This window comes from Pipistrellus hanaki (genome assembly GCF_964339955.1).
Source record: "Pipistrellus hanaki genome assembly, chromosome: 2".
Taxonomy (NCBI): Eukaryota; Metazoa; Chordata; class Mammalia; order Chiroptera; family Vespertilionidae; genus Pipistrellus; species Pipistrellus hanaki.
In genome coordinates, this window is record NC_140504.1 from 155,352,681 (window position 1) to 155,371,350 (window position 18,670).

The following is an 18,670-nucleotide window of genomic DNA, read 5'->3' on the forward strand; positions in this document are numbered from 1 at the left end:
ACCAGATGAAGTGACCTATTTTCCTGATGTTTTTGGAGAACGCTTGGCAAAGGCTAAGAGACCCAAACACGTGTAGGAGAGAATGGAGAAATCTGCATTGGCTGTCATGCTCAAATAAGAAAAAGAAAAAAAAAGAAAAAGACGCAGTTTATTTTAGACCTTCTAAAACCCAGAAATAGCAGTTTTTACATTTTCAAACACAAAATCCAATTAGCCTTTTGTGAAGAGTCGGATGCAGGCTGCATTCGGGCAGCTGAATGATTAGCCACGATGTCCATCAGTGTGGAGTGGGAAATTCACGCTTTACGTACAAAAAATCTAGAGCTATTTCACTGAATCAGATGGAGACTTTACTCTTGACATGTGGACAAAAAAACAAAAACAAAACAAAACAAAAAACCCTGCATCACTACTGCTCCAGAGAACAGCAGAGCATGTTATGATGTGGTTGCCGGACACTCCGGGCACTCCGCTAGGTGTGCTCTCTACTTGACCCCACGGAAACCCCTGCCTCCCTAAGCTCATTCTCCCGCCAAAGGACACACACACACCCACACACACACACACCCACACACACAGGCACACACGTTCCTCCCTGCGCGCCTACCACGCGCTTTATAAACACCGGGAACCTGACTGTTAAACTTGTTCACATCAAGATACCGTCACTGCCACAAATCAAGCGCGGACTCCGAAACATAACGTAACCGAGCTGACGTTTGCTCAAACCACTGTAACACGCACACGATCAAGTCCGAGGCTTTTCGGAGGAACAGCTTTTCCGGAACCAATATGAAGCTTGAAAAGCCCAGGGGAAGCTAGCGTATGGCACCTGGCGTCACAGATCGTTTTTTTTGTTTTGTTTTGTTTTGTTCTGTTTTCTTTTCTTTTGTTTTAGCCGCGACAGATGCACTCACCCTTTAAAAAACCACTCTCTGGGGAGAAGACTTACGCGGCCAGAAGTCGTTGGGGCCGGAAATCGAAAAGAGAATGCGCCATTCCCAGCATTCCTCGTGGGCGGGGCTTCCCTTTGACCCCGCGCTGACGTGCGGCACATCCGGGCCTCTGTTACTAAGGCGGGGAAGATGGAGGCGGCGGCGGCGGTGTTGGTCCGGGCAGAGTGGCTAAAGAACTGGGAGAAATCAGGGAAGGGCGACTTTTTGGACTTGTGTTGGCTTCTCAGTGAAAACAGAAGCCCCGGCAGTCCGACTTACAGAGATTTCCAGCGAGCTCTCTATGAGTTATCGTACCATGTCATTAGAGGAAATCTGAAGCCCGAACAAGCGTCTAATGTTTTAAATGACATCAGCGAATTTCGTGAGGATATGCCCTCCGTTCTTGCTGATGTCTTTTGCATTTTAGATATTGAGACAGCCTGCTTAGAAGAGAAGAGCAAGAGAGACTGTTTTACGCAATTGGTATTAGCGTGTTTGTATTTCGTTTCAGACACGATTCTAAAGGAACGCCTGGATCCAGAAACATTGGAATCATTAGGACTTATCAAACAATCACAGCAATTCAATCAAAGGTCAGTTAAAATCAAGACAAAACTCTTTTATAAGCAGCAAAAGTTCAATTTGTTAAGAGAAGAGAATGAAGGGTATGCTAAGCTGATTGCTGAGTTGGGGCAAGATTTATCGGGAAATATTACTAGTGATTTAATCTTAGAAAATATCAAATCTCTAATAGGATGCTTTAATCTAGATCCCAGTAGAGTTTTGGATGTCATTTTAGAAGTGTTTGAATGCAGACCAGAACATAATGACTTCTTTATATCCTTATTAGAATCTTATATGAGTATGTGTGAACCGCAAATACTTTGTCATATGCTTGGGTTCAAATTCAAGTTTTACCAGGAGCCAAATGGAGAGACTCCTTCATCTTTATACAGAGTGGCAGCAGTGCTCCTACAAGTGAATCTTATTGATTTAAATGACCTTTATGTACATCTTCTTCCAGCTGATAATTGCATTATGGATGAATATAAACGGGAAATGGTGGAAGCTAAGGAAATTGTTAGAAAGCTGACGATGGTTGTGTTGTCTTCTGAAAAAATTGATAAGCCAGAGAAGGAAAAGGAAAAAGAGGAGGAGAAAGTAGAAAAGCCACCTGACAACCAAAAACTTGGTTTGTTAGAAGCCTTATTAAAGATTGGCGATTGGCAGCATGCACAGAACATAATGGATCAGATGCCTCCATACTATGCTGCTTCACATAAGCTAATAGCTCTTGCTATTTGCAAGCTTATTCACATAACTATTGAGCCACTCTACCGAAGAGTTGGTATTCCTAAAGGTGCTAAAGGCTCACCTGTTAATGCTTTGCAAAATAAGAGAGCACCAAAACAAGCAGAGAGCTTTGAGGATTTGAGGACAGATGTCTTCAGTATGTTCTGTTACCTTGGTCCCCACCTTTCTCGTGATCCCATTTTATTTGCAAAAGTAGTGCGCATAGGCAAATCATTTATGAAGGAGTTTCAGTCTGATGGAAGCAAACAAGAAAATAAAGAGAAAATGGAAGTTATTTTTAGCTGTTTACTTAGCATTTCTGACCAGGTACTACTTCCATCTCTTTCTCTGATGGACTGCAATGCTTGTATGTCTGAGGAACTGTGGGGAATGTTTAAAACATTTCCATATCAGCATAGATATCGTCTGTATGGCCAGTGGAAGAATGAAACTTATAATAGTCATCCACTTTTAGTAAAAGTTAAGGCTCAAACAATAGACAAAGTTAAATATATCATGAAACGTCTAACCAAGGAAAATGTGAAGCCTTCTGGAAGACAAATTGGGAAATTGAGCCACAGCAATCCAACTATTTTGTTTGATTATATCTTGTCACAAATACAGAAGTATGATAACTTAATAACACCTGTAGTAGATTCATTGAAATACCTCACTTCATTGAATTATGATATCTTGGCCTATTGTATCATTGAAGCTTTAGCTAATCCAGAAAAGGAAAGAATGAAACATGATGACACAACCATTTCAGGCTGGCTTCAGAGTCTTGCTAGTTTCTGTGGTGCAGTTTTTCGTAAATATCCAATTGATCTTGCTGGTCTTCTGCAATATGTGGCTAATCAGCTAAAAGCGGGCAGAAGTTTTGACCTGCTTATATTGAAAGAAGTGGTACAAAAAATGGCAGGAATAGAAATTACTGAGGAAATGACAATGGAGCAACTAGAGGCCATGACTGGTGGAGAGCAACTAAAAGCTGAGGGAGGTTATTTTGGCCAGATCAGAAACACTAAAAAATCCTCCCAGAGATTAAAGGATGCTCTATTGGACTATGATCTTGCTCTTCCCCTTTGTTTGATTATAGCTCAGCAGAGGAATGGGGTGATCTTTCAGGAAGGTGGAGAGAAACATTTGAAACTTGTGGGAAAGCTCTATGATCAGTGTCATGATACCCTTGTACAGTTTGGTGGGTTTTTAGCATCTAATCTAAGCACAGAAGATTATATAAAAAGAGTACCTTCAATTGATGTGCTCTGTAACGAATTTCATATACCCCATGATGCAGCATTTTTCTTGTCTAGACCAATGTATGCACACCATATTTCTTCCAAATATGACGAACTTAAAAAATCAGACAAAGGAAGTAAACAGCAGCATAAAGTCCACAAGTACATTACATCATGTGAAATGGTGATGGCCCCTGTCCATGAAGCAGTAGTCTCATTACACATTTCCAAAGTCTGGGATGACATCAGTCCTCGATTCTATGCCACCTTCTGGTCATTGACAATGTATGACCTTGCAGTTCCACACATCAGCTATGAACGGGAAGTCAATAAACTTAAAGTCCAGATGAAAGCAGTTGATGACAATCAAGAAATGCCACCAAATAAAAAGAAAAAAGAGAAGGAACGCTGTAGTGCTCTTCAGGACAAGCTTCTTGAAGAAGAAAAGAAACAGATGGAACATGTACAGCGAGTTCTACAAAGACTGAAACTGGAAAAGGACAACTGGCTTTTAGCAAAATCTACCAAAAATGAGACCATCACAAAATTTTTACAGCTGTGTATATTCCCTCGATGTATTTTTTCCGCAATTGATGCTGTTTACTGTGCTCGTTTTGTTGAATTGGTACATCAACAGAAAACTCCAAATTTTTCCACACTTCTTTGCTATGATCGAGTTTTCTCTGACATAATTTTCACAGTTGCAAGCTGTACTGAAAATGAAGCCAGTCGATATGGGAGATTTCTATGCTGCATGTTAGAGACTGTGACCAGGTGGCACAGTGATAGAGCCACATATGAAAAGGAATGTGGAAATTATCCAGGATTTCTTACTATATTACGGGCAACTGGATTCGATGGTGGAAATAAAGCTGATCAACTAGACTACGAAAATTTTCGACATGTTGTACATAAATGGCATTACAAACTAACTAAAGCATCAGTACATTGCCTTGAAACAGGTGAATATATTCACATTAGGAATATCTTGATTGTGCTAACAAAAATACTTCCTTGTTACCCAAAAATTTTAAATCTGGGTCAGGCTTTGGAGAGAAGAGTGCATAAAATCTGCCAAGAAGAAAAAGAGAAAAGGCCTGATCTGTATGCATTAGCTATGGGATACTCTGGGCAGTTGAAATGTAGAAAGTCCTACATGATACCTGAAAATGAGTTTCATCACAAAGACCCCACTCCGAGGAATGCAGTTGCCAGTGTACAAAATGGGCCCAGTGGTGGGTCGTCTTCATCTTCCATAGGAAATACATCTAAATCTCATGAAAGTAGTGCTGAAGAGAATGATAAATCAAGGGAGAGATCTCAGTGTAGCATGAAACCTATAAGTAAAGCTTCTGGTGCCACACTGAAAGGCAATTTAAGCAACGGCAATAGTGGCTTTAATAGTAGCAAAAACATTAAAGAAAATGACAAAGAGAAAGGGAAAGAAAAAGAGAAAAGAGAAAAGACTCCTGCTACTACTCCAGAGGCCAGGGTACTTAGCAAAGATGTTAAAGAAAAACCAAAGGAAGAACGGCCAAATAAAGATGAAAAAACAAGAGAGACGAAAGAAAGAGCACCTAAGACTAACAAAGAGAAAGAAAAATTCAAGAAGGAAGAAAAAGCTAAAGATGAAAAACTCAAGACCACTGTCCCCAACATAGATTCAAAATTGACTCAAGAAAAGGAAATTGAGAAGGAGTCATTTAGAGAAAGAGATATAGCAAAGGAAATAAAATCAAAAGAAAATGTTAGAGGAGGAGAAAAAAGACCGATTTCTGGGCCCTTGAAGTCACCTGTTCCCCGATCAGATATTACTGAGCCTGAAAGGGAACAAAAACGTCGTAAAATTGATATACATCCTTCTCCATCACATACCTCAACAATAAAGGACAATCTCATCGAACTCAAGGAGTCTTCAGCAAAGCTCCACCTTAATCATACTCCTTCACCACTAATCAAGAATAAGGAGAGAGAAACAGACAAAAAAGATTTGGACAAGTCAAGGGAAAGATCCAGAGAAAGAGAGAAAAAAGATGAAAAGGACAGAAAAGAACGGAAAAGGCATCACTCAAACAATGACCGGGAAGTGCTACCGGACTTAACCAAGAGGCGAAAAGAAGAAAACGGAACAATGGTTTCAAAACACAAAAGTGAAAGTCCATGTGATTCTTCTTATCCAAATGAGAAAGACAAGGAAAAAAATAAGTCAAAATCTTCAGGCAAAGAAAAAGGCAGCGATTCATTTAAATCTGAAAAGATGGATAAAATCTCCTCCAGTGGCAAAAAGGGTATATACAGACCCCTCAGTTGAAGGTCTCGAGGAGGATGCCAAAGCTCCATGCATCACTCTCAGAACAGTATCTCCCATAATTAAGAGCTCCTGGTGTTGTCCATTTAAGAGGAAATCTGCTTTAAGTCAGAAGATGAATATAACCTACCTTCCTCTAGACAAAACATTCTCACGTCGCCAGTTGTCAGGACATTATTTTCACCTCTAGACAGTTCCTTGCAGCAAGGTTCCTGTGTATACAATTTTTATTTGAAATTCGCCATCCAGAAGCAGCATCTGATGAAAATTTCATCCTTCTCAGAAAAGAGGGGAAATCACCTCCAGGGACTAGTTCCTTAATGATGTAAATAGACTGCATTTATGTGCAAACTCCTATACGTTTGACAATATTGAAATGATTGATTGTATTACTTGAGGATTTGGGCTTCTTGTAAAAAATTTAACTTTAGTTCCTGGGAAAGATCATTTTTACATGTTGTAACAGCAGTAGCAGTTTTATCCTTTTAATGCCCTAAATATGTCACCAAATTTTCCCTTGCTCAGTAATTCTCCTGTTGTGACATCCTCATGATTGAGAACCCATTTCTTATTTTAGTTATGGCCATACTGACTATGATACTCTTGATTGGAACATTGACTTTGCCATTTAAAAAACTGAGATAAAATTCACAAAACACAAAACTTGCCATTTTAAAATGTTTTAGTATATTCAGTATGTTGTAGAACCATCACCACTGATTCCAGAACCCCAAAGAGCCCCCCACACCTGTTAGCAATCATCCCTAATTCTTCCCTTTCCTCAGTCCCTGGAAACAATTAATGTACTTTCTATTTCTATAGATTTATCTGTTTTGAACATTTTATAAACATGGAATCATGCAATATGTTACCTTTTGTGTCTGGTTTCTTTCATATAGTATTGTGTTTGCAAGGTTCACCCATGGTATAGCATGTATCAGAACTTCATTTCTTTTTAAAACTGAATAATATTCCATTGCATAAATGTGTACCATATTTTGTTTATCCATTCATCCATTATGGATAGAAACAATGATTTTTTTTAAGTATTAAAATTTTAAGTTAAACAGAGTATCTGCAATTATGATATCAAGATTATACATGGTATGAACAGAATGCTGTATAGGAATAATATGTAAATTATTTGTCAGCATTTCATTCAAGTGTGGTTATTTTCCAAGACTCTTCTAGCTTTTATTTTATGAAATATATGAATATTATTAGTATTTTCATCTATAAAGTTTAATGCCTTAAGCATTATTTTTAAAATGAATGAGAAAAATGGTAGGCAGAGAAGTTTTTTGTCAAATGTTGTAATGATCATATTTTTAATTTATTTCAGTATGCAGTATTTGAAAAATGTCAATACATAAAGGAAAGAAAATGAGTATGATGAAATCAATATATTTTAAGCAATTTTTATAATTTAGGAGACATTGCATCTTACTATAAGTCACTATTAAAATAATACCCTTGTGAAAAAATAATAAAAAACACTTTCTGATCTGCATGCTCATTTGAATAGGGTCCAGTTGGCAGATGAAGTAGGGCATCTTGCACAAATCATCCTGTGACTGGTGGGGGAGGGGAAATTCTGGAGCCTTGGCTTTAAAGGGTACCACTAACACATATCCAATGCATACTTTACAAGGAAGCTGGGCACAAAGTCTGCCTTCCTCCATCTCCATTGCAAACCTGGAAGCAAGCCTGTCTGTGCTTTTGTGAATCTGAACCTACATCAGGTTGAGCCAACTCAATCAATGGGGAAATACAAATGCCCACTTCATTTTTATTCAGCTGCTCAGGGGCTTGCAGTACCGAGTTTCCTAGGACAGTATGCCAGAGAAGCTCCAGGAAGTAGAGCTTCCTTAAAGAAGGCACAGTCTGCCCTTAGCCATGTGGCCTTTTAGAGGGCTAGCAAAGAAAACAACAGCTCCAACTATGGCAAGGCTGTTATAATTTAAAGCCAAAACAAAGAGTACAGCTAGGAGAGCATCTTACTGGGGGTTATAAACAAACAAGAGTTGAATCTAAAGGACTGTCTTTCCTAATAAGAATCTATTATGTTCCACTGACTGTATGGTCTGACTTAGGAGTTTTTTGTTTTGTTTTCATTCTGGGGTTAGTTTGGTGATATATTAAATATTTTCCTGTTTTACAGTGGTGTGAAAGGTAGCATAATATAATGCTGATGACTGCACATTCCATAACCAGAATGTCTGGGTCCTGATTTAACCATGTTATGTATAACCTTTTTTATCTTGGGCAAGTTACTTAAACTTTCTTAATCTCAGTTTTTATTTCAGTAAAATGAGGATAATATAGCAGCTACCTCACAATGTTATTGTAATGTAATGAGTAAGTATTGATAGAGCGCTCAGTACAGAGCCTGACATACAGGAAGAGCTTTCTCCTCCTCCTATCTATAAGAGAATAGGGCTTTGATTTGGACAATTTAAAACTCTTCTTTGAATTCAGTGGTCTTACTCTTCCTTAAGTGTATAAAAATAAAACAACTCACTGAAACTATAAATTGCTAAATTGGTGTCACTGGGGTTTAAAGAATATCTGCATGTATGATGAAGTAGTCAAAAATACATTTGTTGGAGTTAGTAAAATTCAACAAATTTTTACTAAGTGCTCCTATGTGTTTGGCATTTTGCTCATGTTCAACATATTTGCTTCTTGATGAAAAAAAAGGGGCAAGGCTTCTTTTTGTGCATGGAATGGACCTTGAAGGACTTGGAAGAGTCCTATGAAGAGAGTTGAAAAAAACAACCTTAGCAAAGGTTAAGAGATAAGATAAAGGTGTGGACAGAGGAGAACAGAAAGTTTAATTTAGGGATTTCTCTCGTGGAAGCCTGAAGAATGATATCATAAGCATTAGAGAAAAAAATAATTGAGGTTTTGGACAAGAGCAAGAAGTGAGAAAATTACATAGTACTAGAGGCCCGATGCACAAAATTCATACAAGAGTAGGCCTGCCTTCCCCCAGCTGCTGGCACCGGCTTCCTCTGGCACACAGGACCAGGCTTCCGTCACAGCCCGGCGTTGTCTGGAAGGAGGTCTGATCTAATTAGTATATTATACTTATTATGATAGACTAGAGGCCTGGTACATGGACTTATGCACTGGGGAGTCCCTCGGCCTGGCCTGAGCCCTCTCACAATCCAGGACCCCTCGGGGGATGTCAGAGAGCTGGTTTCAGCCCGATCCCGGCAGGCCAGGCCAAGGGACCCCCACCGGTACACAAATTCGTGCACCAGGCCTCTTATATGCATAAGATTTTTGGTTAACCTCTTCCCGACCTCCCCTCTCCCCCTTTCCTACTGAGATTCATCATTCTGTTCCATGTTTCCATGCCTGTGTGTTAAGCATCTGCCCCCTGGTGGTCAATGCAGGTCATAGCTATCAGTCAAACATTTGCTTAGGCTTTTATATATATGTATTGATAGATAATTCTGAGAGGCAAATTGGGTAGATCCTAGCAGTATGGACAGTTTGCAGTTTATTTCAAGATTACAGGATTGAAATAAGACTTATAAATGGTGGATGACAAAAAGAAGAAGAGAATACAGAGAGACATTATGAAGAGAGAACTGATAGAACTTGGTACTTGAACCTATGAGATAAAAGAAAGAGAAATATACTGTGATGTCATGTTCTTATACCCAGCTGAGATGATTAGAGCATTAATGTGATGAAGATTAAGATTATTATAAGATTATTCAACTTAAAGGCAATCAATTTTATAGATTGATTTTATTGATAAATTATGTCTTAACGAAACAGCCCACTAAAAATTAGTAGCAAATCTGGTGCCTCTTTCTACTACTACACCAAGGGAAAGGTGAAAAATACAGGCAGACTCAAATTTGAATTCTCTGCACAGGCTATGGAGCATTGTTCTCTCTGAGCCTTGGAGCAAGTACATAATCTCATTATATATATATGGTTAATATGCTGTGTCCAACTGTCCAACTGGTCGCTATGATGCGCATTGACCACCAGGGGGCAGATGCTCAATGCAAGAGCTGCTATGATGTGCACTGCCATTTACAGAGAAATGGCATCACAGATTCATCACATGAATTCTGCTTTATACGAATCCCTCCCCACCTGCACAAAGCAACACTCGGTTTCCCCCAAGTGGACCACAGGCCCCGCCACCACCCCGGAGCGACACCCCACCAAATTGCAACCAACGATGCCAAGACCCATGGCACAAAATGCAACCCACAGCCTAGCTCAGTCCAGAAACAGTGGCTATGGGCACCAGGTAATGACATCACATAGCAACACCTGACTTTGTCTCTCTAGTGACTAGCCTCCTTGGAGTTTGTTCAGCCCAGGAACATGACTTGATTTATAGCCAGGTGGAAATGTTTTACACTTTAACCAAATGTCTGTGAAGTATTTTCCTGTGCCTCATCTCATTTGATCCTCACAGAAGTCCTGGAGGAGGTAGATAGGAGACTCATTGGAATCCTATTTTCTTTTCATTAGCCAGAAAATGCAGATGTAGAAAGCTTAGAAATTTGACCCTACTGAAAAGTAAGAAATGGTGGACCTTGAAAAATGACTTCAGGTTTTCTCACTGCACATAATATAGTCAAACACTGCTACAGTTAAATATTTTAGCCTTTGTTCTCCCTGCGTGATCTATAATAATAATCTGCTTAATGCTGATATTTACTGCTGTGTTACTGACAATTACCTGAAAGAGAAGTTGGAGTGCTTCACTGGGCTGGAAGAAATTTAGCTAAATCAGAAAGCAGGTCTAATTAAACAAGTTTATTCTCTATATATACAGTACTAGTAAAAGGCTAAGTTGACTTGCGCATGCGCGATACATATAAAGCTCTTGCTGGCGCCAGTGGCACACATGTTTTTCAATCTGTCATTGTTGATTGTGAATTTGGTTTACACTTCTATTATAGAGAAAGGGCAAGTAGCGATATTAAAATATTTCTTCTAATTCATTTCCTTTCAATGTGCACAAATTTGTGCACTGGACCACTAGTAAAACTATAAAGACTAAAGCAAAAGATACTTAACTTAGTAGAGTCTAATGGTTGTTGAGTTCTCTCTCTTTTATACTTGACTGCAACCTTGTTTAGACTCTCAGGAGCACCTTTTCTTCTGAAATTGTATAAAATTGTGGATCAAGGCAACACATATTCAGCAACTACCAGAAGAGAATTATTAAAGCTTACTAGATTCCTAAGAGGATTTGCTCAGTGGTAAGAGAACAAAGTGTTTGGTGGGTATAAAAACAGGATAATGAGAGCTATGTTATATGACTCAGAGACAGCTGCAGCATAAATCAAGAAGCAATGAGCAAATGTGTCCTGTCCATACACATTTGGATGAACACCTAGTGCTTCTAGACTCAGATGCTGACCCAGAGTGCCAAAATGTCAGAGTTGGAAGGGAATTCCAAGTCCTCATGCTAAAGCCTATCATTTTACAGGTGAGGAAACTGAGGCCAAAAGAGGGTAGGATAGGAAGGAAGGTGTACACCAGAATGAAGTGATTAGGATTATGATGTGTTTAAGAACACAGATGTTAGAATTAGGTAGACCTTAGTCAAAGTATTTAACTCTTGGCCTCACTATTGACTTCATTTTTATAATAGAAAAAATAATACCATCTGTATGAGGAAGCTGTGAGCATAGGATGAAATACTTTGTGTAAAGTACTGGGCACAGCTGGCTCTGAGGGTCATTTTGAATTCTGCTTTATACGAATCCCTCCCCACCTGCACACAAAATCATATACTAGAGGCCTGGTGTACAAATTGATGCATGGGTGGGGTCCCTTGGGATGGCCTGCTGGATTTGGGCCAAAACGCACAGTCCAATGCCTCCTTGACACTCTTGCCTGCTGCTCCTGCTCATCTCGGCTCCACTGTGCCTATGGGCTCACACTGCCACAGCAGTGCTTGTCATCCGTGAGCCCTACATCTGGTGCCCATTCTGAGGTGGGTGGGGGTGGGGCAGGATGTGATTGGCCCTCTGGGTGGGCGGTAGGATGCCCTTGCCTGTCCGGGGATCTGGATCCCTCCCTCTGACCTTCACACTGGTTGTCGGGAGCACCTGGCATTTATATTATTTCTTATATTTATAAGAAACATTTATATTGTTTCTTCCTTGTGGAGTGTCTAAGGAGGGGAAGCAGCCATGGTGCCCGAGGCCGACGGCACTGTCAGGATTGTGTCAGCAGCGCAGGTCCATCAGTGCCTGGCCAGTTATCCAGAGATTGGACCTGCAGGACTACTGTGAGAGTGAGTGGCTGCTGTCGGGCTGGTGGGACAGGTCAGTCAGCTGAGCAGCACTCCCACTGTGGGAGCGCACTGACCACCAGGGAACAGCTCCTGCATTGAGCATCTTCCCCCCAGTGGTCAGTGTGTGTCATAGCAACCAGTCGACTGGTTGGGCACTCAGTCACTTAGGGGTGTGTATATATATGTATATATACACACACACACACACACATTTATTTATTTATTTATTTATTTATTTATTTATTTATTTATTTATTTATTTTTGATGCATGACTTTTTGTGAGACAAGTGAACAGAAAGCCATTGTACCCCCAGCTTTCTATCCAGTCCCCCAGGACCACAAGACTCAGATCAACTATAACCCAAACATGAAGCTATTGCCAACTCTGTCCTGCAGGATGGCAGGGATTTGGTGAGACAGGAATAGCAAGAGTTAAGAGAAAAACAAAACTTGGCTGATGTTTTGCTCTCTGAGGTCCCAGTGGCAGTCAGCCAACATGCTTTGTAGTGGCCAGGGGGAACTGAAGGAATAGGAAGCACCTTAAAGGGAGAGCTTGTTTTGTTTTCTTCCTGGGGGAAGGGTTTTCCTTGAAGTGTTTGAAGTCATTTCTGTCTCCATCAAATAATGGGATTTTCTGATGTAAATTACCTGCCATCAGGCAAATGTAAGAACAAAATTGATTAAGTGAGCAATTACTCTGTGCCAGGCACTAAGCTAAGCACTTTCATGTGGGTTAGCTCATTTATTCCTCATAATAATTCTATGATATAGGAATTAGTATAGTAACATTGATTTTAGAGCTGAGAAGCAGATTTTTAAAACAGAAAACAGCGGCACAGAGAGGAGAAGTAAATTAGTTAAGATTGTACAGCTAGTAAGTGAAGGGGTCAGGATTTGATCCAAGTGGCCTAGCTCCTTACTCCTTTTGGTGAAGCTGCTTTACCGCCATCTACACCTGACTGCATAGGGACGGCAGGAAGGGCAGAGACAACTGAACAAGAACACAGGAAACAGCAGCACAATGCAAACCAGATAAGTGAACATGAGAAGAAACAAGGGAAGAGAGAGAAAGGAGCAGTGTAACAGTGGAAAACAGTACACAGTGCTTCAAAGAAGGAAGTGGAGGAACCATCCCTAGGACACCCTGGAAGTTGTGCTGTTAAATGAAAGTCAGTAAAGACTCTTTAAAATACATAGCCAGTAAAACAACCATAGTCAAAAGAGCTCAGTCGGGGTGATGAGTGGGGATAAAGAGGTCCAATATGAACTCTTTGACTGTTCTTGACAATGGACAAGAGCCTCACCATCCTAGCTTCCTCAGACAAGCCCACAAGGGTGGTTGGCAGTCATTAAACACAGTGATTCAGAGAGCACAGATTTAGGGACTCCGTGGTCCCCTCCTGTTCTGCCACTTCCTAGCTGTGCATGAGATCTTGGGCCTTTTTCCCATTTATATAGTCCCTCACAGCCTAGAACACTGATAAATTCTATATAATAGTAATGATGGCAATAATTACTACAAACCTTGGGTGACTGTGGCCCACCTTTCAATGAATCAATTACACGTTCAGAGAATGTACAGAGTCTTAGACTTTTGCACATTTTGGGGGCATGTGCCTTCCATGCAGAGGTCATCTTATATTGCTATTTTTCTTGTTCTGAATAAAGAACTTGCGATGAGAAAAAGAAATAGGAAAAAAAAAAAAAAAGAAAAAGAAAAAAAAGCAATACCTAAGGGCTGTATTTGTATTTACTGCAGAGTAAATAACATAAATGCTCTATCTTGGGTTTATAAATAAACTTGGAGAGGAGCTGCATATTTTTACACATTTCTAAAATACACATTTTTATTATAGTTATTGAGGACTGCGCATTTGGTAAAGATATTAAAATTAAAAACAGTGTTAAGCCTTACCTATAATGAAGCTATTAATATGGAATTGGGAACTATAACCCTTGCTAGACCAGACAGAATAACTTTATTTTTCACATTAAACAAAAGTCAACTGATGATTGAATTACCTCTGAAATGCTATAAAATAAAATTTCTATTATTACTGAAACTAGGAGATGTGTTCAATATATTGTTGAGTAAAAGGGGGAAATACATTTCTCATTCTACCATAAAAGACATTGCAAATTTCTCAGAGAGGGAGGCACTCTTTTCTTTTAGAAAATTTCCTTGAAACATCCAAGATAGTTTATTAAACATCCAAGATAATAGTTTCAACATAGAGTGCCCATAGAAACCTCTAAAGTAAAATGCTAATTAAAAACAATCAAACAAAGACATCCTGGAGAATAGTTTTGTTAACCTCTACTCATTTTGTTACATCTACTCATTTTTCTGTGAGGTATTATAGATATTTCATGGACAGGAATCATCTCAAATTTAACTTTTATCTGGTAAGAATAGGCAAGCGTGCTATAATAATATTAGTTATCAAATGTTGTGGTACAAATGATATCACTGTGTTTGCCCTTATGTGGGAATATATTAAATATAATTTCTCAAAGGTGAAAATGGAGAGACAATATTACTGCATGATTTACAACATAAGTTTTAGAGTCAGATCAAGTTCAAGTTTAAATATCTGGGCAAGTCATAAACTCTGTGACCTCAGTTTTCTTATCTCTAAAAGGGTGATAATTATAGTGTCAATCAACCTCATAGACTTGTTGTGTATGTTAAATGAGATAAAAGCTCATAGAAAATTTAAGAATAGTTTCTGGCACAAAGCAGGAACTCTCAGGTAGCTATTTGTATGTTAATAAATCTGAACTCTACTTCCTTTCTCCTCTTGATGGGGAGGGGGAGAGATGGTTATAGCTGCACCTACTGATTAAAAGAAAATATGGAGCATTTCAAGGATAATGCTATTCTTAGACTTTCTTATGCAATATCTTGAGATCTAGGATTGATCTGGGGCAGCTTTCTTTTAGTAAGTTATGGGGCAGCTATCTTTTAGTAAGGTCTAACGAGAGAATAGGAAGAAAAAGGAAGGAAGAGCTAAAGTGAGTTATGAGCGGCTTTAAGTACTGACTTAAAGAAGAGATGACTCAGAGGTACTGGCCATAAAGCAGTGTCCCTCTTACAAATCAGCTGCATGGATGTATGAACCACACATGTACTTACAGTACCATAATTTAAAAATCATATCTTCACAGGCTTTGATATACAGAAATGGAAAAGTCTGAGGATTAGATTTATGGTCTCGGCTTAGGTCAGTGGTGAATAAGAAAAACTTTCTGGTAAACAATGGATAGAAATATCCCTCAGTTTCGTAACACAGATGCTTACAGTGCAGAGTCGCAGAGTAGGTGCAGCAATAGGCTCTTCAAAAGGGCTTAAATAGAGAGGAGGCATTCTTTTGTTCTTTCAGAAAATTTCCTAAAAGATTCCTCCTTCCTTCTTGAGCAGCATAGCAACAAGGCAGTTATCATGTTGAGGTTTGGTTAGCATTCATTTAGGAGGTAGAGCAATAAGATCAGAAGTTTCCCAAGGCATCTGCGAGAGTCAAGGCATGGATAGAACCCAAAATATGAGTGGCTGGCCTTGGAAACTGCTCAGATACTAGGTCAGAAACTAGGTAAGCTGGCAGCAGTCAGGGAGCACAGATGCAGAGCAGCTCTAGGCAAATAACCAAGAACACAGTAGACATTTGTGTTCTGGAAAGCTCACTGAAGCAAGGCTACAAACAGGCATGAGGTGTGTGTAATATTAACAATGACAACAGCAAGATAATAACGATGACGATAGCTATAAACAATTGAATGCGATGATCACAGGAAATTATGTTAAAAGCACAGTGTCCTGTAATACTTGGAACAATTTTGATTCACACCTATCTTATTAGATTAGATCCCATATTTTCAAAAAGCTCTTTGAGAATCTCATTCAGTGCTTCCTTCGCAGCACTTTGTTCACTTATAGTCTTTTAGTTGTCTGTATTAATTTAATGTCTTTGTCATTTTACTGCAAGCTCCACAAGGCCTGTGCTCACGATGTTTGCTCATCATATACACCTAGCACCTGGTACAATGTTTGCAGCCTCAATACATACTTGCTGATAATTTGTGAACTTGTGATGGGTTAAAAAGCTAATAAAACACGCACATACAAACAAACAAACCATAAAACCTTAAAGCTCAGGCCTGCCCAAAGGCACACAGCCAGTAAGTTGCAGAGGCAGGATTTGAACTATGTTTGTTTTGACTTTCAAGCCTGTGCACTTACCTTCTATATCAAAAAAGCAATTAGAAAAAAACCCCAGAGCCCTTAGTATAAAGAAGACTGGAACAGGAACAAGTCCCACCTCCAGAAGGCCTCATATATTTTTCTACTCTGTTACTCTGCACTATAAGCATCTGTGTTGCCTGAGTTACGAACCTGAGGGATATTTCTTTCCAATGAACAAATACATTTTAGAGCAGAGTTTCAGCACCTGCAGGTAGGAAAATAGCTACATAGTTGGAGGATTGACTACATAGGTAAATCTTGTTGAAGGAGACAGTAGGGATCTCTGTCAATGAAATTCAGGCATAACACGAGGGTTTAATGGAAACATTTGGGGAGAAAAACAGAACATAGAGAGGTCGACCTCTGTCAACAGCAAGATCTCTTAAGTGCTTCTGTCTTTCTGATGAGGATTAGAGAGAAAGAGCCTCAGTGATGAGAGCCAACCTAATCAACGGATTCAGTATCAAAATGAACATCAAAGAATTGAAGTGCTTTAAAGCCACATAAAAACAAGTACATAAAAAACATAATATACTTGGATTTCTAACATTTTCATTTTTTTCACCTGTCAACATGCATGGGAAGAAATTTAATGCCTGGACCATTTTGGTTAGAGGAAGAATTTATTCAATAGCTGAAGTAAACCTTTACTTTGAGCTCTCAGACTTCAGCAGTGATGAGTGGCTTAGGGAAGGGCACCATAATTCTTTTCAACCTCTCTTAGCTTTATAGAAAATAAACATAAACTTTAAATAAAATCAGAGTATTTATACTTGCACACGCACACGCGCGCGCGCACGAACAGAATGACAACTATAGCTATAGTCCATGTCCATCCAACATCCAAAGTAGCTGAAGATCATATGGAAGCATGACCTGCTCTTTGAGTCCCACCCAATGGCTTTCAATTGCCTCTGAATACATTCCAGACTCATCTCTATTGCTCACAAGGCCCTACCTGATCCAATTCTTGCCTTCCTTCTCTCCTGTCACCTTCCCCCTTCCTCATTGGTCTGTAGCCACACTGGCTTTCCTTCTGTTCCTTGAGCTTACTAGTTTCAGACCCTTTTGCTTCTCTATTTTTCACTTCTTTACATGTCACAGTATGAAGAAGTCTCAGCTTAAGTGCCTTCCCTTACGACCTCAAGTACCTTTTACAACCATGTCCCATCCTCTTCCACATGGTTTTTATTTTGTGTTGTTGTTGTTTTTCATTGATTTTACCACCATCTGAAACTACTGGTTTATTAATTTGGTTTGTTAGTTTTGTCTCCTCTTAATAGAATGCAAACTCCATGAAGGCAAGGCCCCATGTGTTTTGTAAACTTGTATTCCATATCTAGAACCTGGACTAACTCACAGCATTCCATTGCCACTATAAATTTCCTCTGTGTTTCAGTAAAAATTATCAAAAGAATAACAAACTCTATTCTTCAATGTGCCAACTTGAAGTATATTACCATAATGATAGACAATAGCAAAAAAGAAAAATCAAGAGAAGAAATTCAGATTAAATAATTTGATCTGATAATTAGATTGAGTGAATTAGAGTTTGCCAAAATTATATGAAGAACTGTATTTGGTTTTATAATTAGGCCAAGATATATTTCACACTTTAAATCGTCCCACTATGTATTCATTATTGAAACAATATTGCTACACAGTTTAACAAAATTATATATATAATTCCCCATCCAAACAAATAATTAATCAAATTAAAAAGGGTGTTTTTTCTCCTCTTGTATTTGAAATGAAGAAAAACAGTTGCATGAGTGAAAGGTGGAAGGTTTGGAAAGAGGGGCTAACTGTAGTGGGGATATGTCCTGAAACCCTAGTACTAGAGCACAAAATCTTAAAATTAGTTAGCAACTACAAAATTATCTAACCTAACCTTTACTTGAAAATATAGTTTCTAAGATACTAAATATAATAATAGCCCTAATACTACATTATATTTACTTAAAGATTTATAGCCTTCAAAATACTTTCTCATATATTTTGTGCTTTGATACCAAATGAGAAAGGCCAGAAAGCTCATATCATTTACCATTCTACAGATGGAAAAACAAAGACATGGTGACTTGCCCAACATACACAGCCAGGACCTTCAAAGAAGGTCATAAAAAAAAAACATTTCCTACTCACCTGGCAAATTCTCGGCCTTATTATCATAGCTAATAAGGAATGGTGCCAGAAGGTATTAGAATATTTTGAATTAAAATCAAGTTCTCTTTCTACTACTTTGCAAATAGCTTGCCCAAAGTCACTCAGCTGACTGGGACAATGCCAGGACTAGAACCCAATATAGAACTTTTACCACCTCTCCAAGCTATCTTATTACATGAGAATCAAGGATTTATACCATA

At 39.0% G+C, this 18,670-nt stretch overlaps 2 protein-coding genes across 6 annotated transcripts in view; one reads left to right on the forward strand and one right to left on the reverse strand.

Annotated features, from left to right (window-relative positions):
* Positions 1–18,670, reverse strand: part of SGIP1 (SH3GL interacting endocytic adaptor 1) — a 204,664-nt gene that overhangs the window by 171,962 nt on the left and 14,032 nt on the right. The gene's annotated exons all lie outside the window — the stretch shown is intronic.
* LOC311618290 (THO complex subunit 2-like) lies at positions 1,086–5,780 on the forward strand (the record flags this gene model as incomplete). Its single annotated transcript, XM_084875708.1, has 1 exon — positions 1,086–5,780. The coding sequence occupies one exon, from the start codon at positions 1,086–1,088 to the stop codon at positions 5,778–5,780; it is 4,695 nt and encodes a 1,564-aa protein (XP_084731834.1).